The following is a 27,342-nucleotide window of genomic DNA, read 5'->3' as shown; positions in this document are numbered from 1 at the left end:
CACGCAACAAAGGGATAAGCCATTTTCAGAGTGGACAAAGCAGGACAGTCCAAGATTTCAACATGCTGTAAGAACAACATACAATTTAAAACTTGTTTATTTCTAGAAATTTCTATTTAATATTTTCTGACTGTGGTTGAGCATGGCTTACTGAAACTGTGCAAAGTGAAACAGCAGATAAAGGGGAAACAGGGAACTGCTATACTGAAGATCTCCAGTGTCCTGAGACAAAAAAGAAGGAAAGGATGGAGGGTAAGAGGGAGGGAGCCAGGGAAAAGAAATAACGAAGGCAGGCAGGGAGGGAGGCAGGCAGGCAGGCAGGCAGGCAGGCAGGCAGGCAGGCAGGCAGGAAGGAAGGAAGGAAGGAAGGAAGGAAGGAAGGAAGGAAGGAAGGAAGGAAATAAAGATTGGAAAGTATATTGTATCTAGGTCACTTTATAACAAATTACTCTTCAATTAAGAGGCTTAAAACAATAAACATTTATTATTATATCACAGTTTCGGTGGATTAGGAATCCAGGCACAGCTTAGCTAAGTCCTCTGGCTTACAGTTTCTCAAAAGTCTCCAATCAAGGTGTCAGCTAAGGTTAGAGTCACCTCAAGGTTTGACCAAGGGAAGATCCACTTCCAAGATCACTCATAAAGATGTTGGTAGGCTTCACATCCACGGTGGCTGTTGGCCAGATACATCAGTTCCTTGCCTGGTGGGCCTCTGAAAGGGTAGCTCACAACATGACAGCTGGCTTTCCCCAGAGCAAGCCAGGGAGAGAAGAAGAAGGAACACAAGCAAGATGAAGCCAGAGTTTTGGAATCTAATCTCAAAAGTGATACCCCATCACTGATGATGTATTCTATTCTTTAGAAAAGTGTCATTTTAGCTCCACCCACACTCAAGGACAGGAGACTACACAAGGCATTAAATACCAGGAGGCAAGGATCACTGAGGACAATATAGATGCTGTCTACCACAGAACGGCAAAGCAAAAGTTTTTTTCCTAATATATAGACAATGCAAAAGAATCACACAAATGTCTAGAATTAGCAAGTCTAGCAAGGCTCATTGTATACAAAACTCAGGAAAACTAAGTTTTATACCATACACGAGCAACAAACAGTATAAGGAAATTTTACACCACCACCATTTACAAAAGAATTGAACATCAACATTGATCAGCTGAGTAACTGTTGAAACAAGAAATGGGTACTATCTTCTTTGAAAATTTTGATACTTTTTTAAAAGTATCAAACACTTGGGAACAATCTAACAAAAGATTTGTAAATCTTCACAGAAAAGAACAATTTTTTCTCATTTATTTCAAACAAATGGAAGGGTAAACCATGGTCATGGACTAGAAGACCTAATATTGTAGATAGCAATTCTCTCCAAATTGATTTATAGATATAATACAATCAAAATTTTTAAAAAAACTCAACAGGGTGAGTGTGTGTCTCTGTGTGCGTGTGTGTAGGCTTGATCTGATATTAAAATTTGTACAAAGACAAAAAAGTCAAAAAAAAGGAAAAAATGTTCAGCCATATTAATAATCAGGGAAATGCAAACTAAAACCACAATCAGACACTATTAATACCCACCACATTGACAACATTTCAAACTCTGCCAATATCAAGTTTTGGTGAGGATATTAAACAAAAGGAGTTCTCATACACTGTTAATGGGAGTGTTAATTGGGACAACCACTTTGGATAACTGCTATTATCTAGTCATCTATTTCACATTTAGTTGGTGCTTATATTTTATGATCTTTCCATAAGTATGTTATATTTTTTTAAAAAGTAATCTTAAAAAAAAGGAAAGAAAACTACATATACTTTCAAAGATAAGTAACAGCAAAAGAGACTCTGAAAAATAAACTCTACCTTGGAGTGAAAATAGAGCAGAAAGAGTAATTATTCTTGGCTCTAAACAGAATGCCAAAGTCTGAGAATGAATCCCGAAACACTAAAAATCTCCCATTACATTACGTATTTGGAATGTAAGGTGGTACCCAAACCATTAGGAATACTTTGATCCATTTTTAAAAGCAAAATCTGCATCAATTGTAGGAGGTATTTTGCTACAAGAAAACAGGAGCAAATCTTAAGTGCAAGGAAAAATCAGTCTAAGGAGTACTGTAAGTCAATTAGTAGGTGTTGCTCTCAGCTTTTTGGGTAATTGCGCTCAGAGGAAGATTTTCAGCTGCTCCATAATCCAAGTGCACCACCACAATTTTACAAAAGGGCAAAGCAATGCTAAAAAATTAACAAAGTGCTCACCTAAAGGCCAGTCAATACAAAAGCCCAAATCTTACTTTCTATTTTCTCATAGAAATTAATGACTGATGAAGATCATTGGCAAAAGCATTTGAGGATGCTCTCTAACTGATCTAAATAAATGTGAAAAAAAAAACCACAAGGTATGGCATTTTAAAAAAATAAATTTATTTACATTTCACTTACTTTCAAAAGGATGAAAATATATAATAGAAGTAGTCTCATTTTATTTAACCCATTTGTGTTTGACTTAGAATCACAGGTCTAAGGGTACCCAAAGAATTTATCCAGTTCAACTTTCCATTTTTAGCTAGGACTGAAATTATACCATTGCAGGCAGATGAAAATCTACTCCACTTATAGGTAAACATCAACTAATATATATGTTATAAAAATACTAGCTTTAGTAAAATCTGTCATAATATCCAATAAATCTGCAATAAAAGACATAGCCATCACAATATAAGACATTACAAAATTTATGTGCAGCAATAAAAACTGGAATTTATACAGGAGAAATCATAATTGGCTACTAAGTCAATAGCATCATATTAACAGTACCCAGTGTCTTTCTTATTCAAGTATACACACTATTTTTAAGACTTAAAATTAAGTCTTAAGGCTGTAATAAAGATATTAGTAGCTAGGATGTATATACACAATTATTTAATAAACACCATGAAAAAGAAAGCAGAGATAAAAATACCCTTAAATTTTGTAACAATTACAAACATGTTAACATTATCACTATATATTTGACTCATAAATTTTAACCAATTTATACACTTTAAAAATAGCATTGAGTTTTATAAAAATACTAATGGCTAAACATTTTTAAAAACTAAGCCAATCTTTATCTATATTTCATTAGTCTTTGTTTTATGCTTTTCTTTCTTGCACCACCAAAGTCTTTCTCCTAACCACCATTCACTCAAAACAACAGTGGTCTCTGGCGCCTGTTGCTGTGGAAGTATTATTACATTCGAAAACTTCTAGTTCTTTGAAATGGTTGGAAAGGCTTCTTTAGTGCCCACATTAGCAGCTGTGGTTTCGGTTTGGGTTTTTCAGGAAACAGAAGTGCTTCACTTTCTGGTGTAGGAAATCGTTCTTGATAGACTTCAGGATAGGATTTCTGAAACTAAAATAACGAATGGTTCAAGAAGAGTAAAAAAAGACACAGAAAAGCCAATAAAATTAGGCAGCCAAATTGTAAGAGTTTCTGAGCCTGTGCTTTCCTATGTTTGTTTATTTTTGTTAAACCATTTGATTCCAATTTCTATAGAGTTAATCTATCTTTCTTTTGATGTAAGCTTCAAGTAAGTTCCCCTTTTAATCATGTTTCTTAAAATTTCCCCCACCGCCAACTACAAATAGACCTCACTTTTTAAATATTCACAACTAACTCTGACTTCAAAATAACTTCTGTTCTACACAGCTAAATAAAATTTTGTCCCAATTACATTTCACCATTTCTCTGCTTCTCCAACTCAGTCCCACCAGCTTCTTCCCAAATGGAAGAGGGAATATTCTGGTGTATATTACTTTGTGAAAAGCTTAAAAGAGAGGCAGTATAGTTTCTGTTGATCTTCACCACCAAACTCTGGAGAATAATATGATTAGAAACCCAGAACTCTGGTGCTCTATGTGTAACCCTACACGTACGATGTTTCCCGAATCCAACTATGTAGAGTTCGGTCTTTAAAAACAACCACCACTCACCTGATCATGGATCAATCGTGATGAATAGTCAAAATTAACATATTGTGAGTTAAAAACAATTCTCTGGAACCCTAAGCTGTGTTCCCTAACATAAGAGGAACTAAAAACTTGTACTGATACCTGAGGCAAGAAACTAATTTGATAGTTGCTATCTAAAACCAATGACTTTTAAACTCTAGATATTTTACATCTGTGAATTCCATCGGATTTGCCTTTTGAAAACATGAAAAGAAATCTACCCTCACTGATCTTTGCTCTGAGATTAATGTAGATGCTCTGCTAATTCACATCATGCCACATACCAAAATAAAGGACAAATATTAGAGAATAACTCTGTCAATGAAGAGTTTGGCAATGGTAACAGGTTTACATTGAAGAATATAGATCTAGGAAACTGACCATAGTGTGTAAATCATTGAGACTTCTGGAATGTATGAACTGACTAGTATACTTAGAAAACTACTATGGCTCAGAAGATGAGATTTACATGAAGCCTATTAAAATTAAAAAAAAAAAAAACCAGTAGGGAGGAGAAAAATGATTTATAAAGAATATCCTTTTACCTGCTTGAGTTTCTTCTTCTTCTCCTTGCTGGAGAGTTTGGCATCTGTTATGACTTCCTCCAACAAGGCTGCCAGAGGTTCCTGAGAGCCGTATGATCTTTGATATTCAAATTCCTCTGGACTAATTTGACGGCAAAATGATGGAGCAGATAAAGTGATATCCATATCAGCTCCTGGGTATTTTATCTGAGACAAAAGGATTAGGAATGAAAGAATATAGCATATTTTCAAATAAATTATTAGTTCAGATCAAATGCGGGATACCTCCTTGTACTGTAGCGATGCCATGTTAGTCCTCAAAATTTGATTGGGGGAAACTCTATATTGAAAAGTAAAAGCATTTCCATAACTTCAAAATATTATTGTTTAAAGCCACAGTTTTAAATGGGATTTTTACCTTTGTAAACCCAAGAGCCATTTCAATAACAAAAAAGCTTGTGCCCTTGTTGGGAACAGGCCCCAAAATCTGGCCATAAACTGGCCCCAAAACTGGCTATAAACAAAATCTCTGCAGCACTGTGACATGCTCGTGATGGCCTTGACGCACACGCTGGAAGGTTGTCAGTTTACAAGAATGAGGGCAAGGAACACCTGACCCACCAGGGTGGAAAACCACTTAAGGCATTCTTAAACCATAAACAATAGCATGAGCAATCTGTGCCTTAAAGACATGTTCATGCTGCAGATAACTATCCAGAGTCCATACCTTTATTTCGGCCCATCCCTTTATTTCCCGTAAGGAATACTTTTAGTAAATTTTATGACTGGTTTGCTGTCAATAAATATGTGGGTAAATCTCTGTTCAAGGCTCTCAGCTCTGAAGGCTGTGAGACCCCTGATTTCCCACTCCACACTCTATATTTCTGCGTGTGTCTTTAATTCCTCTAGCGACACTGGGTTAGGGTCTCCATGACCAAGCTAGTCTCGGCATGCCCTCTTTTAACAAGATCTGAAATTCAAGCATAAATTAAACACATTGACTAAAATGATTCAAACATCGATAATGTTGGACATTCACTGGAACTATCCAGGCGCCTTCCCACATCTGAAGAGTCGGATTCTCAATGCCTTGAGGATAGTAGTGGCACGCATTTAGCTAAGCTTTTAGGAAGAGAGGAGTACTACAACCATTTTCTAACATCTTACCCGTGAGAATCAAGTAAAACAACAAATGTGCAGACAGTGCAGAAGGGATAAGGGAGAAGAAATAAGAGGAAAAAAGAAAAAAAAGACCTGTGAATAAATGAACATACATTGAAAATATTTAATTTCAGAGTCTGGAGTCTTTTGAAACAGAAGGTTACAGATGAGGATCATAGAAGGCTTGTGTCAAAAACATTGTCTACCTCATAATGTATCCCAGGGTCAGCCCTGAAACTGTCCTAAAACAATCACCAGAATAATCCAAGCAACACTGCATTTTCAGAGAAGCACTCCCCTAAATGTGATACAGTGTAGAGGCTTAGGAGCCTAATCAAGATAACAATGATCTATAGGTTCTGAGTGCTGAATGGAACAACTGCTTGGCAATTCTAATATGTACTTGCAAGAGAGAAAAGGTAACTGGACAAATTAATCACTATTGATTTTATTCAGAGCACACTGTAGTGTCTCTTCACAAGATCATGTTTACCTGCAGTTAAATTAATCACCATAGCTCAGCCTTCTGAACTTCAATAGTAAAGGGCTCACAAGGCTGTTACTACAATATATGCCTTTGCTATGCATGTGAATACACAAACCTAGCAAGTATATAGGGTGACATAGTTATTGCTTGATATGGTTTGGATGTGTCCTCACCCAAATCTCATCTTGAAATGTAGTTCCCATAATCCCCTTGTTGTGGGAGATGGGAGGTAATTGAATCACAGGGCAGTTATACCCCCATGCTGTTCTTATGATAGTGAGTGAATTCTCATGAGATCTGATGGTTTTATGAGGGAATTTTCTCCCTTTTACTCGGCGCTTCTCTCTCCTGCTGCCTCGTGAAGAAGGATGTGTTTGCTTCCCCTTCCGCCATGATTGTAATTTTCCTGAGGCCTCCCCAGCCATGCTAAACCGTGAGCAAATTAAATCTCTTTCCTTTACAAATTACCCAGTCTTGGGTATGTCTTAGCAGCATGAGAACAGACTAATACACTGCTATAACATTTCCTTGCGAAACCTGGTGAAGTATTTCTGTTCATTTTTATTTTCTTTAGGTTTGGCTCATAAAAATATCAGAGGAAAAAAAATTAAACTAAAACAGCAGTTAAGATTACACTTTTCACCCATGCAAGTGGCAAAGGTATGTACGAGTATTAATAATATCCAGAGTAGGCAAACGTACAGAGAAATGAACACTCACTTTCTTATACCACTGACAGAAATGTAAATTTAAATGATCATTCTAAAGGGAAATTTGGCAATATGCTATCGATACTTTAAATATGTTCATGGCCTTTGGCCAAGCAATGCTGTCCCTAGGAATTTATTCTTAGAAAATAATCACAGATCAGCCAAAAAAAAAAAAAATCTACCTTTAAAAATATTTACTGTAACTGCTTCCAAAACGGGGGAAAGCATGGAAACAATCTAAATACCATCTAAAAAGTATCATTTAAATAAATTATGGTATATCCATATTATGGAATACTGTGTGGCCAATAATATTACTATAGAATAATATAACAATAATGATGATACCAACAACAAAGGCAGCTACTAATTGTAGGTTTACAATGTGATAAATATTATTGTGAGCATTTCACATGTATTAAGCCCACATGTATTAATCATATGTATTAATTTCCCAGAAAAACTCTATGAGGTAAATATTAACTACTATTATTCCCATTTTACAGATGAGAAAGAGAAATGTTGGGACAGATGTTGAAGCAGAGACATGTTATATAATTTGCCTAAGGTCACACAGCTAACAAAAAGCATGTCATGAATTCAAAGTCTCCTGAGTCTGTGCTCTTGGCCACTCTCATGCCAATCAAGAATAATTAATGATAGGGGAATTTTTTCTCAATGTTAAGAGAACATAAGTGGCAGGAAGGGAGGCAGGCAGGCAGGGAGGCAGGCAAGAAAGAAGGAGGGAAGGAGGGAAAGAGGGAAGGAAGGAAGGAAAGGAGGAAGGGAGAAAGGGATGAAGGGATGGCAGGGGAGGGAGGAGAGAGGAGAGAGGGAAGAGAGTAAAGCAGGCATGGATATAGACAGACACACACAGAAAAAAAATCTGAAAAACTGTAATACTGACTATGAACATTTTAGTGTAACACTGATACCATTTGGTGTGGTTTTTTCTATATTTCCCAAGTTTCTTCAATGTGCTAGGTTGATCATTGCAAAAAAATAAGAAAAAAATTTAATTTTAAAATTGCCTTCTAGAAAGAGCTGCACAGTTAATTATTTTTGTAATACCTCAGAAGGACGCAGTTCACTGGTCCTTAATTGTAGTGCCTCAAAAAGATCTCAAATGAGAAGAGATCCAATCAGTCAGAAGGAGTCAAGTGGACCTTCTGCCTGCCTTTACCGAGTTTCTGCTCCCATAGACTGACATAAAAACCCCACTTTGGGGTCCACAGGATAACATATATTATAACTGGGAGGCGCGCCCAAGATGGCCAAATAGGAACAGCTCCAGCCTCCAGCTCCCAGCGTGAGCGACACAGAAGATGGGTGATTTCTGCATTTTCAACTGAGGTACCAGGTTCATCTCACTGTGGCATGTTGGACACTTGGCACTGGACCATGGGCGCAGCCCGACCAGCGAGAGCTGAAGCAGGGCGAGGCATCGCCTCATCTGGGAAGTGCAAGGGGGAAGGGAATTCCTTTTCCTAGCCAAAGGAAATTGAGACACACAACACCTGGAAAATCGGGTAACTCCCACCCTAATACTGCGCTTTACCAAGGGTCTTAGCAAAAGGCACACCAGGAGATTATATCCCACACTTGGCCCAGAGGGTCCCATGCCCACAGAGCCTCCTTCATTGCTAGCACAGCAGTCTGAGATCTAACTGCAAGGCAGCAGTGAGGCTGAGGGAGGGGCGCCCGCCATGCTGAGGCTTAAGTGGGTAAACAAAACCGCTGGGAAACTCGAATTGGGTGGAGCCCAACACAGCTCAAGGAGGCCGGCCTGCCTCTGTAGACTCCTCCTCTGGGGACAGGGCATAGCTAAACAAAAAGCAGCAGAAACCTCCAAGAGGTAAATGACCCTGTCTGACAGCTTTGAAGAGAGCAGTGGATACCCCAGCAGGGAGGTTGAGATCTGAGAACAGACATACTGCCTACTCAAGTGGGTCCCTGGCCCTGAGTAGCCTAACTGGGAGACATCCACTAGGTGCAGACCGACACCTCACACCTCACACAGCAGGGTATACCACAGAGACGAAGCTTCCAGAGCAAGAATCAGACAGCAACACTTGCTGTTGAGCAATATTCTATTTTCTGCAGCCTCCGGTGCTGATACCCAGGCAAACAGGGTCTGGAGTGGACCTCAGGCAATCTCCAACAGACCTACAGCTGAGGGTCCTGACTGTTAGAAGGAAAACTAACAAACAGAAAGGACACCCACACCAAAACCCCATCAGTACGTCACCAGCATCAAAGACCAAAGGCAAATAAAACCACAAAGATGGGGAAAAAGCAGGGCAGAAAAGCTGGAAATTCAAAAAATCAGAGTGCATCTCCCCCTCCAAAGGAGCGCAGCTCATCGCCAGCAATGGAACAAACCTGGACGGAGAATGACTTTGACAAGTTGAGAGAAGACGGCTTCAGTCGATCAAACTTCTCAGAGCTAAAGGAGGAACTACGTAACCAGTGCAAAGAAACTAAAAGCCATGCAAAAAGAATGGATGAATGGATAACTAGAATAATCAATGCAGAGAAGACCTTAAAAGAACTGATAGAGATGAAAACCACAACAGGAGAACTACATGACAAATGCACAAGCTTCAGTAACCAACTCGATCAACTAGAAGAAAGAGTATCAGCGATTGAAGATCAAATGAATGAAATGAAGTGAGAAAAGAAGAGTAGAGAAAAAACAGCAAACAGAAATGAACAAAGCCCCCAAGAACCATGAGATTATGTGAAAAGACCAAATCTACATCTGATTGGTGTGCCTGAAAGTGACGGGGAAAATGGAACCAAGTTGGAAAACACTCTGCAGGATATTATCCAGGGGAACTTCCCCAGCCTAGTAAGGCAGGCAAACATTCAAATTCAGGAAATACAGAGACTACCACAAAGATACTCCTTGAGAAGAGCAACTCCAAGACACATAATTGTCAGATTCACCAAAGTTGAAATGAAGGAAAAAATGTTAAGGGCAGCCAGAGAGAAAGGTCAGTTACACACAAAGGGAAGCCCATCAGACTAACAGCAGATCTCTCGGCAGAAGTTCTCCAAGCCAGAAGAGAATGGGGGCCAATATTCAACAATCTTAAAGAAAAGAATTTTCAACCCAGAATTTCATATCCAGCCAAACTAAGTTACATAAGTGAAGGAGAAATAAAATCCCTTACAGACAAGCAAATGCTTAGAGATTTTGTCACCACCAGGCCTGCCCTACAAGAGATCCTGAATGAAGCACTAAACATGGAGAGGAACAACCGGTACCAGCCACTGCAAAAATATGCCAAAATGTAAAGACCATCGATGCTAGGAAGAAACTGCATCAACTAACGAGCAAAATAACCAGCTAACATCATAATGACAATATCAAGTTCACACATAACAATATCAACCTTAAATGTAAACGGGCTAAATGGTACAATTAAAAGACACAGACTGGCAAACTGGATAAAGAGTCAAGACCCATCAGTTTGCTGTATTCAGGAGACCCATCTCACATGCAGAGACACACATAGGCTCAAAATAAAGGGATGGAGGAAGATCTACCAAGCAAATGGAAAACAATAAAAGATAGGGGTTGCAATCTTAGTCTCTGATAAAACAGACTTTAAACCAACAAAAATCAAAAGAGACAAAGAAGGCCATTACATAATGGTAAAGGGATCAATTCAACACGAAGACCTAACTATCCTAAATAGATATGCACCCAGTACAGGAGCACCCAGATCCATAAAGCAAGTCCTTAGAGACTAACAAAGAGACTTAGACTCCCACACAATAATAATAGGAGACTTTAACACCCCACTGTCAACATTACACAGATCAACCAGACAGAAAGTTAACAAGGATATCCAGGAATTGAACTCAACTCTGCACCAAGCAGACCTAATAGACATCTATAGAACTCTCCACCCCAAATCAACAGAATATACATTCTTCTCAGCACCACATCACACTTATTCCAAAATTGACCACATAATTGGAAGTAAAGCACTCCTCAGCAAATGTACAAGAACAGAAATTATAACAAACTGTCTCTCAGACAACTGTGCAATCAAACTAGAACTCAGGACTAAGAAACTCAATCAAAACCACTCAACTACATGGAAACTGAACAACCTGCTCCTGAATGAATACTGGGTACATAACAAAATGAAGGCAGAAATAAAGATGTTCTTTGAAACCAATGAGAACAAAGATACAACATACCAGAATCTCTGGGACACATTTAAAGCAGTGTGTAGAGGGAAATTTATAGCACTAAATGCCCACAAGAGAAAGCAGGAAAGATCTAAAATTGACACTCTAACATCACAATTAAAAGAACTAGAGAAGCAAGAGCAAACACATTCAAAAGCTAGCAGAAGGCAAGAAATAACTAAGATCACAGCAGAACTGAAGGAGATAGAGACACAAAAAACCCTCCAAAAAATCAATTAATCCAGGAGCTTGTTTTTTGAAAAGATCAACAAAATTGATAGACCACTAGCAAGTCTAATAAAGAAGAAAAGAGAGAAGAATCAAATAGACGCAATAAAAAATGATAAAGGGGATATCACCACCAACCGACAGAAATACAAAATTCAACAGCCCTTCATGCTAAAAACTCTCAATAAATTCGGTATTGATGGAACGTATCTCAAAATAATAAGAGCCATTTTTGACAAATTCACACCCAATATCATACTGAATGGGCAAAAACTGGAAGCATTCCCTTGAAAACTGGCACAAGACAGGAACGCCCTCTCTCACCACTCCTATTCAACATAGTGTCGGAAGTTCTGGCCAGGGCAATCAGGCAAGAGAAAGAAATAAAGGGTGTTCAGTTAGGAAAAGAAGAAGTCAAATTGTCCCTGTTTGCAGATGACATGATTGTACATTTAGTAAACTCCATTGTCTCAGCCCAAAATCTCCTTAAGCTGATAAGGAACTTCAGCAAAGTCTCAGGATACAAAATTAATGTGCAAAAATCACAAGCATTCTTATACACCAGTAACAGACAAACAGGGAGCCAAATTATGAATGAACTCCCATTCACAATAGCTTCAGAGAGAATAAAATACCTAGGAATCCAACTTACAAGGGATGTAAAGGACCTCTTCAAGGAGAACTACAAACCACTGCTCAGTAAAATCAAAGAGGACACAAACAAATGGAAGAACATACCATGCTCATGGATAGGAAGAATCAATATTGTGAAAATGGCCATACTGCCCAAGCTAATTTATAGATTCAATGCCATCCCCATTAAGCTCCCAATGACTTTCTTCACAGAATTGGAAAAAACTGCTTTAAAGTTCACATGGAACCAAAAAAGACCCCACATTGCTAAGACAATCTTAAGTCAAAAGAACAAAGCTGGAGGCATCACGCTACCTGACTTCAAACTATACTACAAGGCTACAGTAACCAAAACAGCATGGTACTGGTACCAAAACAGAGATATAGATCAATGGAAAAGAACAGAGTCCTCAGAAATAATTCCACACATCTACAGCCATCTGATCTTTGACAAACCTGAGAGAAACAAGAAATGGGGAAAGGATTCCCTGTTTAATAAATGGTGCTGGGAAAATTGGCTAGCCATAAGTAGAAAGCTGAAACTGGATCCTTTCCTTACTCCTTATACGAAAATTAATTCAAGATGGATTAGAGACTTAAATGTTAGACCTAAAACCATAAAAACCCTAGAAGAAAACCTAGGTAATACCATTCAGGACACAGGCATGGGCAAGGACTTCATGTCTAAACACCAAAAGCAATAGCAACAATAGCCAAAATTGACAAATAGGATCTAATTAAACTAAAGAGGTTCTGCACAGCAAAAGCAACTACCATCAGAGTGAACAGGCAACCTACAGAATGGGAGAAAATTTTTGCAATCTACTCATCTGACAAAGGGCTAATATCCAGAACCTATAAAGAATTCAATCAAATTTACAAGAAAAAAACAACCCCATCAAAAAGTGGGCAACAGATATGAACAGACACTTCTCAAAAGAAGACATTCATAGAGCCAACAGACACATGAAAAAATGCTTATCATCACTCACCATCAGAGAAACGCAAATCAAAACCACAATAAGATACCATCTCACACCAGTTAGAATGGCAATCATTAAAAAATCAGGAAACAACAGGTGCTGGAGAGGATGTGGAGAAATAGGAACACTTTCACACTGTTGGTGGGACTGTAAACTACTTCAACCATTGTGGAAAACAGTGTGGCAATTCCTCAAAGATCTAGAACTAGAAATACCATATGACCCAGCCATCCCATTACTGGGGATATACCCAAAGGATTATAAATCATGCTGCTATAAAGACACATGCACACATATGTTTATTGCAGCACTATTCACAACAGCAAAGACTTGGAATCAACCCAAATGTCCATCAGTGACAGACTGGATTAAGAAAAAGTGGCACATATATACTATGGAATACTATGTAGCCATAAAAAAGTATGAGTTCGTGTCCTTTGTAGGGACACAGTTGCAGCTGGAAACCATCATTCTCAGCAAACTATCGCAAGAACAGAAAACCAAATACCGCATATTCTCACTTATAGGTGGGAATTGAACAATGAGATCACTTGGACACAGGAAGGTGATCATCACACACCGAGTCCTATTGTGGGGAAGGGGCAGAGGGGAGGGATAGCGTTAGGAGATATACCTAATGTAAATGACGAGTTAATGGGTGCAGCACACCAACATGGCACATGTATACATATGTAACAAACCTGCACGTTGTGCACATGTACCATAGAACTTAAAGTATAATAAAAATGTATATATATTATTATTACACTTCTTTTATTATTATTATTATGTAATATTATTATTACACTTCTTGTAATATATTATTACACTTCTTTTGCATTGTTTTTATATAACCACCATGACAATAGCAGCAGCTACCTTTCAAAGAATACCTGACATATGTCAGAAACTCATCCTAAGAATTGTAAAGTACAGTGTTCTAATCTTCACAACTTTATAAAGTAAGAATGGCCCATTTTAACGCCTGAGGAAAGAAAGTAAAATCCAAAGAGGTTAAGGGACTTGCCCAGAGTCACACAACGGAAAGGATACAGCTAGGAATTTGGCCAGGGTTTCATGGCTCTCATGCCAGTGTTCTTCTACCGTACTATGATTTTTAGACAGGGAATATGGAATGATAGTTTAGAGTACTGATTCCAGAGGCTGACTGCATCCATCAGAATTCTGGCTCTGTAGCCTTAAACAAAGTTATTTAAGTTATTTGTGCCTTAGCTTTTTCATTGAAAAAGTGGCAATATTAAACTAGGACACAGGGCAATTATGAATCAAGACACTAATTGCACATAAAATCATTTCCATCAGTATGTATATGTAGATTCTGAACAAACTCATTCAAGGAATTAGCAATAAAAAATATGCTGCATGGATTGATATAACAAAACCAAATGTGCATTCTATAAACTTTTCAATAATAATACAAACACATGCAGGGGCTTTCTATGTGCCAAGACCTGTTGTAAGTACTTTATAAACATTAATTCACTTAATCCTCACAATAAAATGCCCCAAGAAGACTAGTAAGCTTACATGACTTAATATTGCCAATTTTATAGGACTGATAATATCCTCTCCTTTACCTGGACTCTTCGTAGATGAGCCACACGCTCCTCTATAGAGGTCTGCAAGTCCAAAGGGACTTTCAGAATTTCCTGGTAATTGTCCATCAGAAATGTTACCAATCTAGCAGCTAATAACTCATCCAAGTCCACTTCATCCTTGGAACACAAGATGCACCGGGAAAATGTCTGAACCATCTAAAAAAAGAGCAGGGTGAGGGGGGTAAATGCAGTGAGTATTTTTCTGAACTGAGTGCAAACTAATTTGCAAAAAGCAAATATAAGAAATGGTCTAAGGCACAGGGTGCACATTCTACCAAGAGTACCCGGCCATCTCAAATGGGCTGGTGGTCTCAACAACCAGAACAAACAAAATGTGCATCTTCCTGTTAAGAGACTGCAGAGAGATGCTTATCTGAGCAATTTTTAAAGGTACCTCTTTTACACATGATTTTAAACATACATACATATATATACACATACACACATATAAATATATGAAAACAAATTTCGAAAATCATTATCACCATGACTTGAATCATGCAGCACTATTAAGTTCAAAGCACTTTATAGCCATTTAGTCAATTATTATTTATCCTAATTTCATTATTGATTTGTTTTAAACCGCTAACATAGTCCACATGCCTCAAACATTACATCTTTTCCTAGTTAACTTATTTTCTCTAGGATTTTCAATGTATATTTGACAATGACCTTTGAACAAAGCCATGGGACTTTTCAAGAAGTACATTAAGTGATGAGACTCTCTTTGCAGCAAGCAGAAATACAAAATACATTATAGTATCAATATAATATAATAATTTCCATATAATTTGTATTAACTACTCCTTTTTTTTTTTCTTTTTGATGGAGTCTCACTCTGTAAACTAGGCTGGAGTGCAATGGTGTGATCTCGGCTCACTGTAACCTCCGCCTCCCAGGTTCAAGTAATTCTCCTGCCCCAGTCTCCCGAGTAGCTGGGATTACAGGCACCCGCCACCACGCCCAGCTAATTTTTGATGGGATTTCACCATGTTGGTCAGGCTGGTCTAGAACTCCTGACCTCAGGTGATCCACCCACCTCGGCCTCCCAAAGTGCTGGGATTACAGGAGTGAGCCACCACACCCAGCCTAACTACTCCATTCTTAATACTGTTCTTTGGACTGGCTTATTTTTTTCCCCCACTACTTTTATTGCTGACAATCTTCCTTCAAAATATTTAAGCATAAAATCATGTAATTCTGCTAAGACTTCATTTCATTAACATACTGCAAATGATCTTCACTTACATTTACATGTACAGAGAGACACACAGGCAGAGAACTTTTTGCCTGGAGACCACGGACCCCAGGGACTCTGTGATTGCTTTGAAACTGCATGCAAAGTTTTGCACATGTATTCTATATGCAGAATAGATATAAAGTTTTCTTCCGCTTTTTATAAAGGTCCATTAGCCTCTCTAGCCATTCACTCACTCCAAAAAAATACAGAGATCAAGAATCCTCCTAGGCACTAAGTGCTCCTCTGATTTTACTCTATTATTTCTAAAACTGGGCCAGTGAATCCCCAGGGAGTACACAGTGGCTTAGCAGGATATGGAAAGCACATACATTCCACTGAAGCACCAGTTTTCCTCCAAGACATTTTTTGAGGAAAATTAAGAGATTTTGCTAGTAAATAAATTCTAAAATAAACTCTCTTTAAAAACATATGCCAATAGAAGCAGAGATGAGATGGTGGTTACCAGAGGCTGGGGGGTACAGGGGCATGGAAATGGAAGATGTTGGTCAAAGGGTACAAAGATCCAGTGAGACAGGAGGAGCAAGTCTTAGTGCTCTAGTGCACAGCATGGTGACCACAATTATAACAATATATTGTATATTTCAAAATTGCCAAAAGAATAGATTTTTAACATTCTCATTACAAAAAAAATGATAAGTTGGTATGGTAATGAATCTGTTAATTAGCTTGACTGACTCTTTCTATAATGTATACATAGAATAAAACATCACATTGTACCCCATAAATATATGCAATTTTTATTTGTCAATTAAGAATAAATTTAAAATAATTTTAAGTGGGAGAACAGGATGTAGCAGATCTCTCTACAGAGTCTGCCCCCTACTCAAGTCTCCATTTATCATTATGTTCTTTAAGACACTCAGACCAAAAGCATGACCACAAGTCTGGGTGAACACTGACTGTGGCTCTTTTAAGCAAGCCTGCTTTGTACTTCCCTCTGATCACTCAAACTAATACACCTTACTCAGTCGACTTTCATTCCAAAAAGTCATATCTGATGTTAAAAATCAACCTACCAGTGTTCGGGTACCAAAGCCATCACACAGGGGTGGCATCTCTTTGTTTAAGCAAATCCTTGCCATCATCCTCATCAATAGCTGTAACTTTCTCCTATTTTCAGGAGGCAGGAGAAGGCAGCAAATCTGAAATGCTTCAACTGCCACTTTCTCTTTCTGTAACAAACCTGATTTAGGAAAAAAAAATTGTTATCTTTCAACACCTATAGCCTAGTAGATTCTATATGGTCATATTTTAACAAAATATATATTAGTAAAATTACATAAAATATTATCACATATTCAACTATACTGGGTCAGTTGAATATAGATCCATTGTCACTCACAAATCGCTATAGAAAATACAAACCATCAACCAGGCATGACAAATATATAGAACCAAATACAGCCATTTTCTCCTCCCCTACACTAGACAGCTATATCTCACTTTTCATAGCATTCTTTCCTGAACCAGGAGCAGCCAGGCTAACACTGCCCTAACCCTCAACACTCACATTGTTAATTAGTCCAAAATAGAAAGAACATGAACGTGTCATCAGTCAGCAGGCTGACCACCTTGCATGGCTCTCACTGACTAAACAAAGGACTAATGCCCACATAGTCCACCGCCAAATGGCTCCCCTTCTTTCTAAATAATGCCTGTCAAACAACCCTTCCTTCCAGTTAGGCTATCTTTCTTGGTTAAGTGTGCTGATTCAATCATGTTATATGTCATCCTTCCTCATCTCAGGTATGATTTTGCTAAAAACTAAGATATTCTAGCCAGGCACAGTAGCTCACGCCTATAATCTCAGCACTTTGAGAGGCTGAGATGGGATGATCACTTGAGGCCAGGAATTTGAGACTAGCCTGGGCAACATAGTGAGAACCCATTTCTACAAAAAAAAAAAAAATTTTTTTTTAATAAGCTGCCATGGTGGCACATGCCAGTAGTCCTAGCTATTCAGGAGGCTGAAGAGGAGAACTGTTTGAGCCCAGGAGTTTGAGGTTACAGTGAGCCATGATGGCACGAGCCTGGGCAACACAGCCAGACCCTCTCTCTCTTTTTTTTTTTTTTAAAGGATATTATAATATTGCTCTCTTTTTTACTATATTTGTCACTGGACGCACTTATATCCAAGCCCTCTAATGAGGTAAAACTGCTTCTATCAGTTTATCTGTCCTATATCCAACCATTTCAAGTTACCACTAGTCTTTGGGAGGCAAAAAACATCTTTTATATTGAGTAAGTATTTACTGACCATCTACAATACACAAGAACTGTGCTAGATCCCGGAAATACAAAGATATACCAGGCCTCTTCCTTTGAAGAGCTTATGCACTGTGAGGAGAAACCCATAAATAAATAAGTGACAAATGAAAGGCAACTCAAGAAATATCTGCAAGGGCCACAGGAGGGGAACTATAAGCCACTCAATATGACTGCAGCACAGGTTATGAGGGGAATGACTTGGTAGAACTAAAGCTAGAAAGATCAACAGAGATGAGGTCTCAGAAGGCCCTGACTGCCAGATGAAGGAGACTGGGTTTATTCTCAAAGGCAGTGGATGTGCATGGACAGGAAAGGAGGGCAGAATACAGAGCTTTTCTAGACCAAGTGCTGATCCTAGACATACTCGGGAATGCTGTTAATTACATCATTATCATCTATGTAGACCTGTTTTCAATTCCACATCATCAAATCATGGAAAGAAAAAAGGTTTATGATCATATTTTAATATATTCTTTCATTTACTCAACAAATATTTATGAAGCCTCACCTGTATTCCAGGAACTGTGTTAGGAGGGGACATATAGTGAGGAATAAAGCAAAATCCCTGTGTGATCTCATGGAGCTTGTTTTCCAGAAGATGAAAAGCAAAAAGATATAAAAACACAAGGTCAGGCGGAAAGATGCTATGGAGAAAAATACACTGGAGGGGAGCTGGGGAGTGAGGGAATGTGCTCAAAAAAACACTTCTATCATTTTCAGGAAGGCCCTCTCTAAGGAGGTAACATGTGAGCAGAGATCCAAAGGAAATGACAGCAAGCCAGGGAAATAGTGCAGAAACAAACTTTCAAGGTGGAGGAAATGGCAATTACAAAGATTATAACGTGAGAGCATGCTGGGAATGTGTAAGGTACAGGAATGGGGCCAGCGTCAAGAGACAGTGAGTGTAAGAAAAACACAAGTCAGAAATCAGGTTAGAGAGGCAGCCAAGGGGCAGATTGTGCAGAACTTTGTAGGCTACAAGGGGAAAGCAGGGAAAAAGGAAGACACACAGCATGCTGATGGTCTGAATGGGGATGTAGCAGTTGAACTGGTAATAACTAGTTAAATTCTCTTTCTCCATAAAGCCATCTAGTTTTTCCGTAAAGCCTTCTATCTCATTGTCCCACAAATACCTTCTTTTCCCAAATTAAAAATCCCTTTGCAAAGGCAGATTTCACCTTATCCTTACTACATTGTATCTACATTGCTTTATGAATGAGACTACAAGCTAACTGAAAGCATAATACATTTATTTTGGCAAGCCACATTTCCTAGTATAATACAAGGCAAACAGATAAACACTCAAATACCTATTTATCAATAGACTACATATTATAGTATAGTATATTATATTATTATTAGTATTACATGGCTACTAAATGATAATTTTTGAAGTTATGCAACAATATTAGTACAATATTTTTTAAAAATAATAAAGTATGATGATTATAAAGCCTTTATGAAAAATAATGTATTAAAAAAGAAATATATTTTAAAATTAAGAGTACATCAGGGCTGTAAAATAATCAGAATTTTATAAAAAGAAATTTAAAAATTTCTTTGTGAGGATGATATTAAGTAAATATGCAAAATTATATCCATTGTATCTTTTCAAAAAATTATTACTAAATTCTAAACAACCAGTTCCTTGCCAAACTTAGAGTAGATAATAATTTCAGACTTTATGAAAATTAAGTGAGGCTAGGCATGGTGGCTCACGCCTATAGTCTCAGCATTCTGGTAGGCCAAGACAGGAGGATCACCTGAGGAGACCAGGCACTTAAGACCAGCCTGGACAACATAGCAAAATCCCATCCCTACAAAAAACTTAAAAAAATTAGATAGGCATAGTGGTGCATGCTTGTGGTCCTAGCTACTTAGAAAACTGAGGCAGGAGGATCACTCGAGCCTATGAGTTTGAGCCTGCAGTGAGCTATGATTGCACCACTGCACTCCAGCCTGGGCAAAAATGCAATACCCTGGGAAAGGAAAAGGAAAGGGAAAAGGAGAAAGAAACAAGAAGCAAACAAGAAATCAAGGAAGAAGGCATAGGTAAATCCATCTCAGGAATTTATCTACACAAACCTACATACAGGGTGATGAGCGACTATCCTTGACTCATAAACATCCCAATAACTCAACCTTCCTGTGAGACCAGGGTCTCCCTTTTCCTCCCTCCTGTCACTGATCCCAGCTGGGACTCCTCTACAATTCCTTCCAACTGTCAACCTTCCTATTTCCTGTGAAAACAGAATCCTATGCTACTATCTCTTCCTCCTTTAAACCCATAATCATTCCCCAAGATCATCCTCCTGCTTCTGGTAGTGGAGGAGCCACTATCAGTATCTTTAATGGAAGGAAGTCTCTGCTGCACAATATTGGATAATGTGGAGGGAGAGGGAGTGGCTTACTCCCAAAGCTAAAAGAGCAGCATGAAAGGATGAGGTCCTGTCACCTGCAGCTGGAGCGTGGAATACAGTTTAACAGACTGGGAAGAAAACCCACTGTAAGGACTGGTTAGGTCTATAACACTACTAGAGTTGAACCACAGTTGAGCTACATAATGAATTAAGTAGGACTCTGTAAGTTGATCTTGTAATTTAGCCATCTTTTATAGCAATGTTCTGAGTAGTGGGGAGGGAGGAGAAGAGCAGAACACTTGTTCCAAGTTACCTGCTTGGAAAGGCTTGGGACAAAACCTATCATTTTGACATAATTTATGAGATAAAAATGAAAACTTAATTCATTTCTCCCTCCAAAGAGGTATAAAATTGGTATGCTCAATTTCCTTTACCTGCTTACTTTTTTCAAAGTATACATTACTACCACCTAATATACTACAGAATTTACTTATCATGTTATCTACTATTGTTTTCCCTCTGCCCCACTGGAATTTAAGCTCCACAGGGTAGGGATTCTTAACACTTTTGTTTGTTGATATGCCTCCCGTAGCTAGAAAAATACCTGGTACATCATAGGTACCAATACATTTCTGTGTAAAGAATGAATGAATGAATGAATGAATGAATACTTGAATACATGAATGAAGAATAAGAATGACCCATCTCTTATTGGGATTGTAGCCAGAATATCTGGATTAAATTCCAGCTCTCACCGATTGTGGACAAGTCAACCTCCATAAATCAGAAAATGTTATCAATAGTCATAAAACCAAATCAATGTACTACACTGGTTATCCATGGGCTATATAGAGGAGTCAAGTGAACTGAAAGTTTCAATGGCATCAGTCATAGCTACTACTACCTTAAAGCATTAAAACTAACATCAGGAGGAAGACACAATATGAATCACATACAACTTTAGCTAGATTTTCTTTAAAATCTGGTTAAGAAATGTATTGTGCACTAATAGATAAGATTAAATTTGGCTCTGGGCCTCACAACAACAGCAGGTAAAATTCCACAATGTCCCAACACAAGCATATTATTGAATAATAAATCATTTAATTATGCCCTCCTAAACCCTAAATGCCTAAACACTTGTAGAACCACATTACATAGTATGGAAGAAGATATAAACTTACATAAACATCATCCACATATTATGTTTTTGTAAAATTCACTATGTGTAATTCAGAAAGCCTCTGTCACAGTTATTACTCTGTGAGTCACTGGAAGATTTTCACACTTGCATTTTTATTACATACAAAAAGATATGTCTCGTTCCCTGGTGTTAGAAGGTCCTAAACAACTCAAACTTTTTTGATTTTTCAGCTGAAAGTTTGTAGATGTCTTTGTTAGCTTCAATGAGAGAACTATCTTTGCAGTTGCCATTTGATAGTTGGCTCCTTGTTAAAGATTACAGAAGTCTTTATTGGAGTCACCTATTAATATACAGGTATAACCTCGTTTTATTCCACTTCCCTTTTTTTTTTTTTTAACAATTCATTCAACAAGGTTTTTATTGAGCCTTTGATATATATTAGTGAACAAGATAGATGTGACTTTTATACCATAGGGGTGAAGAGGGAAAGCTCCCCCCTTCACTCTGAAGGTTCACTGAAAACAAATTGACAAAAGACAGATTAATAGGAGAAATTATTCTTAACATGCATAGCATGGGACAATAGCAAGAGAATGATCACTCAACAACCCAGTAGGGTCCAAATGCCCATACACCCCCTACCACAGAGGAAGAGAAGACGGGAGGCGCAAGAGCAATGAATTTCAGGGGGAATGAATGGACCCAATGACCAGATGATGTATCGTCAATAATTCCCTTTGGGAATTGAATGGGACCTGAGAACAAACAATGGTTTATGACAAAGTTTGTCTGGGAAACTTAGTGAGGAAACTTCTTTTTATATTTCTCTAGCAGGGACAGTTTGGGCCTGTTTAGAAGAAAGTAGGTGTGATGGGAGAGTGGTAATAAACATCTGTCAGCTTTCTAACAATCAGTCCTAACAAAATGCCAATATCATCAATGTCACAGTGACAACACTGAACTTTACCAAGGTGTCAATAAAGACTCTCAACACCAATGATACTTTCGACACCATTTAAGATGAAGTCTGGCAGTCTCTGTAATTAATAAGTGGTATATAAGCAAATGCTTTAAATGCTTCCTTAACTGTTTGAAAGGTAAGTTACTAACTCTTAAGATCCATTCAGCACTTGTAAAAACTAAAAGTGGTCTAAATGCATGACTTGGCAGTTTCTGCAGCTTCTAGAGTCCAAGGCAGACTCTCTTAATTAGCAGAAGGAAGCAAACTGTTGCCTCGTTATCAGTGCCAGCCATTATCCCTGATCAGGGAATAGTCAAACAAATGGTCTTCATCACCTCCTGATGGGATTGTCCTGAGTGCACTCTCGGAAAAGTGTACAGCCGGGCTGCCATTCCTGGAGCCTTTCACAGGGCAGAAGGTCTATACTATGGCTGGCGAATGAGACCAGCAGGGCCAGGCTAGGAGCTCAGTGAGCTTCCACTTCTCCCCTTCCCTTGAACTCCTGACTGCTCCCGAGGAATGTGGCCCTCACCCAGAGGCAAGAGAGCAGGCTGTGTAAACTCCTTTGTTTCCCTGCTTTCACTCTAGAGCAGTCAAGCCACCAGGGATTCAAGCTCTAAGGTCCACATAGTGCAAAGTAAATGTGTACTATTATGGCCTGCTTTTTGAATGTAAATCTTGTGCTGCCACACTTGGGGCTTGCTATTGATGCCAACAGTAACTTGCCTTGTATCATTGCACTGGGGGTCTACAAACAATACCCTAAAATACTGACACTTGGCATTTGATCTGGTGAACTAAAGAAGCACCTTCAGGTCTCCCTCTGACCTGCCTGGTCTCTAGTCTTTCTGATCATTTTTCCTGAAGCACTGAGAGAGACTCTTTCTGGAATTTCCCAATCTGACTAAGGACATTTCTTTCCAAAAGAAATGTTTGCAGATACTATATTTTTTACAAATTGAAGTTTTGTGGCAACCCTGTGTTAAGCAAGGCTATCACCACCATTCTTCCAACAACATGTGCTCACACCATGTCTCTGTAGCACATTTTGGTAATTCAGAATATTTCCATTTTTTATTATTATTTTATCTATCATTATGACCTACGATCAATAAGTACTGTAAGTATTTGGGGGAACCACACAACATGCCCATAAGACTGTGAACTTAATCAACCAATGAGTGTGTTCTGACTGCTCCATCAATAGGTGGTTCCCCCATCTCTCTCCCTCTCTTTGGGCCTATATATTCTCTCAACACAACAATATTGAAATTGGGCCAATTAATAACCCTATAATGGTCTCTAAGTGTTCAAGTGAAAGAAAAGTCATACATCTTTCACTTTAAATCAAAGAAATGATTGACGTTAGTAAGGGTGACAGGTTAAAAGCTGAGAGAAGTCACCAGCTAGGTCTCCGGTGCCAAACAGCTAACCAAGTTATGAATACAAAGAAAAGTTCTTGAAAGAGACTAAAGTGTCACTCCAGTGAGCACACAAATGATAAGGCAGTAAAACAGTGTGTTGCTGATAGGGAGAAAGTTTGAATGGTCTAGATAGAAGATCCAACCAATCACAACATTTCTTTAAGCCCCACTCTAATCTAGAGCAAAGTCCTAACTCTTCAATTCTATGAAGGCTGAGAGAAGTGAGGAAACTATAGAAGCAAAGTTAGAATCTAGCAGAGGCTAGTTTATGAGGTTTGAGGAAAGAGGCTGTCTTCATAACATAAAAGTGCAAGGTGAAGCAGCAAGTGTTAATGTAGAAGCTGCAGCAAATTATCTAGAAAATCTAGCTCAGATCATGATGAAAGTGGCTACATTAAACAACAGATTTCCAATGTAGACAAAACAGCCTTTAATGGGAAAAGATGCCATCTAGGACATTTGTAACTGGAAGGGAGAAGTCAATATTTGGCTTCAAAGCTTGAAAGGACAGGCTGGCTCTCTTGTTAGGTGCTAATACAGCTGGTGACTTGAAGTTGAAGCCACTGCTCATTTACCATTCCAAAAAGGCTAGGGCCCTTAAGAATTATGCTACAACTGGCTGGGTGTGGTGGCTTATGCCTGTAATCCCAGCACTTTGGGAGGCTGAGGTGAGCAGATCACCTGAGGTCAGGAGCTCAAGTCCAGACTGGCCAACAGGGTGAAACCTTGTCTCTACTAAAAATACAAAAATTAGCCAGACATGGTGGCATATGCCTGTCGTCCCAGCTATTTGGGAGGCTGAGGCAGGAGAATTGCTTGAGCCCAGGAAGTGGAGGTTGCAATGAGCCAAGATTGCGCTACTGCACTCCAGCTTGGGCGACAGCACAGGACTCTACCTAAAAAAAAAAAAAAAAACAGAATTATGCTACATCTGTTCTACCTGCACTCTAGAAATGACAACACATGGTTTAGTGAAGATTTTAAGCCCACTGTTGAGATCTGCTAAAAAAAAACAAAAACAAAAATCGCCAGTAATTTCTTTCAAAATATTACTGTTCACTGACAATGCACCTAGTCACCCAAAAGCTCTGATAATGAAGTACAAGGAAATTAACATTGTTTCCATGCCTGCTACCACAAGATCCATTCTGTAGCTCATAGATCAAGGAGTAATTTCAACTTTCAAGTCTTATTATTTATACATTTCATAAAGCAATAGCTGCCATAGACAGTGATTCCTCTGATGGGTCTGAGCAAAGTACACTGAAAATCTTCTGGAAAGAATTACTATTCCAGATGTCATTAAGAACATTCATGATTCATGGGAGGTCAAAATATCAACATTAACAGAAGTTTGGAATAAGTAATATCAATACTCCTGGATGATTTTGGGGGGTTTAAGTCTCAGTGAAAAAAGTGACTGCAGATATAGTGGAAATAAGAGAACTAGAATTAGAAGTGGAGCCTCAAGATGGGGCTGAATTGCTGCAATCTTATGATAAAACTTGAAATGATGAGGAGTTACTTCTTAAGAATGAGCCAAGAAAGTAGTTTCTTGAGATGGAATGTACTCCTGGTGATGATGTGAACTTTGTTGAAATGACAACAAAGGATTAAGAATATTACATAAACTTAGTTAATAAAGCAACCATAGGGTTTGCAAGGACTGATTCCAATTTTGAAAGAAGTTCTACTGTGGGTAAAATGCTATGAAATAACCACCACAGGCTACAGAGAAATATTTTGTAAAAGGAATATTAATCAGTGCAGCAAACTTCATTGTCTTATTTTAAGAAATTGCCAATCACCATATCTTCAGCAGCCACCACCCTGATCAGTTAGCAGCCACCAACATCAAGGCAAGACCCTCCAACAGTGAAAAGACTATGACTCACTGAAGGCTCAGATGATCATTAGCATTTTTTGTAATAAATTATTTTTAAGTAATACACCACACTGTTTATTTAGACATAATACTATTGCACACTTAATGGCCTACAGTATAGTATAAACACATCATTTACGTGCACTGGGAAACCAAAAAATTGGTGTAACTCACTTTATTGCAATATTCACTTTATTATGGTGGCCTGGAACCAAACCTGCAATATCTTCAAGGTATGCCTGTACAAGGCCACTGTCTTAAAATCCAGGTGAAAAGCTGTTCTGTTTTTTAAATCATATTTCCCACTGAGAAACCCCTGTGGTAAAGATTTTCCCAAGTTCAGTAAGTATTTAGAATTTTGAACATCTGCTCTGGTCTAGGAATATGCAAAGGCCTACTGGACAACTTGGCATAGCAATTAAGATTATCTGGAATCTGAAATACCTGCGTTCCTATACAAGCTTTGCAACCTAACTAGCTATCTGACCTGGAAGCCCTAACTTTGACTTTTGTAAGATGGAGAAAATAATTAAGAGTTGTAAAATTAAATGAGGTAGTATATTACAGTGGTGAAAGCAGTGTGACACATACAGTAAATACTAATAAGTTAGTTATTATCAGTATTCTTAAAGTTATACTAATAAAAGCACTATTTTGAATTTTTCACTTCTAGGAAAAAGCATTGCATTTAATAACTTATCACCTGCTAATTGATAAAGTAAGTTCATGGCTGAACACAAGATTTCAAAGACAAACCACAATTGCTGACCTGTATTTACTTCTTACTCCAATCCAATTAATTCAAATAGATAGTTTACTGGGAAAAACACAAAAGGAGTTATGCAATGTTTATAAATGGCAAAGATTAGGAGTAGGGATTCAATCTACAAGATAACAAGATTTGCTCTAAAGCTGTATTAATTAAGCAGTATAATATACCACAAGAATAGACAAAAGATGAATGGTATAAAGCAGAAAGCCTAGAAACAGGTCTAAGTATGTACAAGAGAGAACTTGACGTATGACAGAACCGACATTACAAATCACTGAGAAAAGTATACTGTATTCAAAGCACAGTGTTGGAACAATTTCATAACCACATGTAAGAAAAAAATTAAATGACAATTTCTTACCTTATTAAAAAACAGGAAATTCTGTTTCCAATCATAGTGGAATAACAAGAACCAAATAACCCTCCCGCCAAAAACAACAGAAAACTGGACAAATTTTATGAAACAGCTGCTTCTGAGTGAAGGTCAACAGTACAGGACCATAATCCCTGAGAAAGGTAACAAGACAAATGAGCACTACAATCATCCTCAGACTCTGCCTAGAAGGGCCTTGCAAGCCATGGATCAGAGACAGGAATCTCAAGCATGGAGTTCTGGCTGAGTGGAAGAGACAAAGAATGGAGTTCTGCGAGGCTGAATCAGCTGGATGTTCTGAAGCAGAGGAGGGGCTATGCACAAAAATGGCTCCA

The 27,342-nt window shown here is 38.3% G+C and overlaps 1 protein-coding gene across 2 annotated transcripts in view; it reads right to left on the bottom strand.

Moving 5' to 3' along the window:
* Window positions 1-2,417: 2,417 nt before the first annotated feature.
* DEPDC1B (DEP domain containing 1B) overlaps window positions 2,418-27,342 on the bottom strand; it is a 121,618-nt gene continuing 96,693 nt past the window's right edge. For both annotated transcript variants that reach the window (XM_007973400.3, XM_007973406.3), the window contains exons 8-11: window positions 16,837-17,003; window positions 14,539-14,715; window positions 4,554-4,739; window positions 2,418-3,409 (exon numbers count right to left, since the gene is read on the bottom strand). In XM_007973400.3, the coding sequence (XP_007971591.3) occupies window positions 3,248-3,409; window positions 4,554-4,739; window positions 14,539-14,715; window positions 16,837-17,003 (692 nt within the window). In that variant the 3' untranslated portion in view covers window positions 2,418-3,247. The remainder of the gene's footprint in view (window positions 3,410-4,553; window positions 4,740-14,538; window positions 14,716-16,836; window positions 17,004-27,342) is intronic.

Source organism: Chlorocebus sabaeus, chromosome 4, assembly GCF_047675955.1.
Source record: "Chlorocebus sabaeus isolate Y175 chromosome 4, mChlSab1.0.hap1, whole genome shotgun sequence".
NCBI lineage: Eukaryota > Metazoa > Chordata > Mammalia > Primates > Cercopithecidae > Chlorocebus > Chlorocebus sabaeus.
Note: the sequence above shows the minus strand (reverse complement) of the source record. Positions and strands in the feature narration are given on the sequence as shown.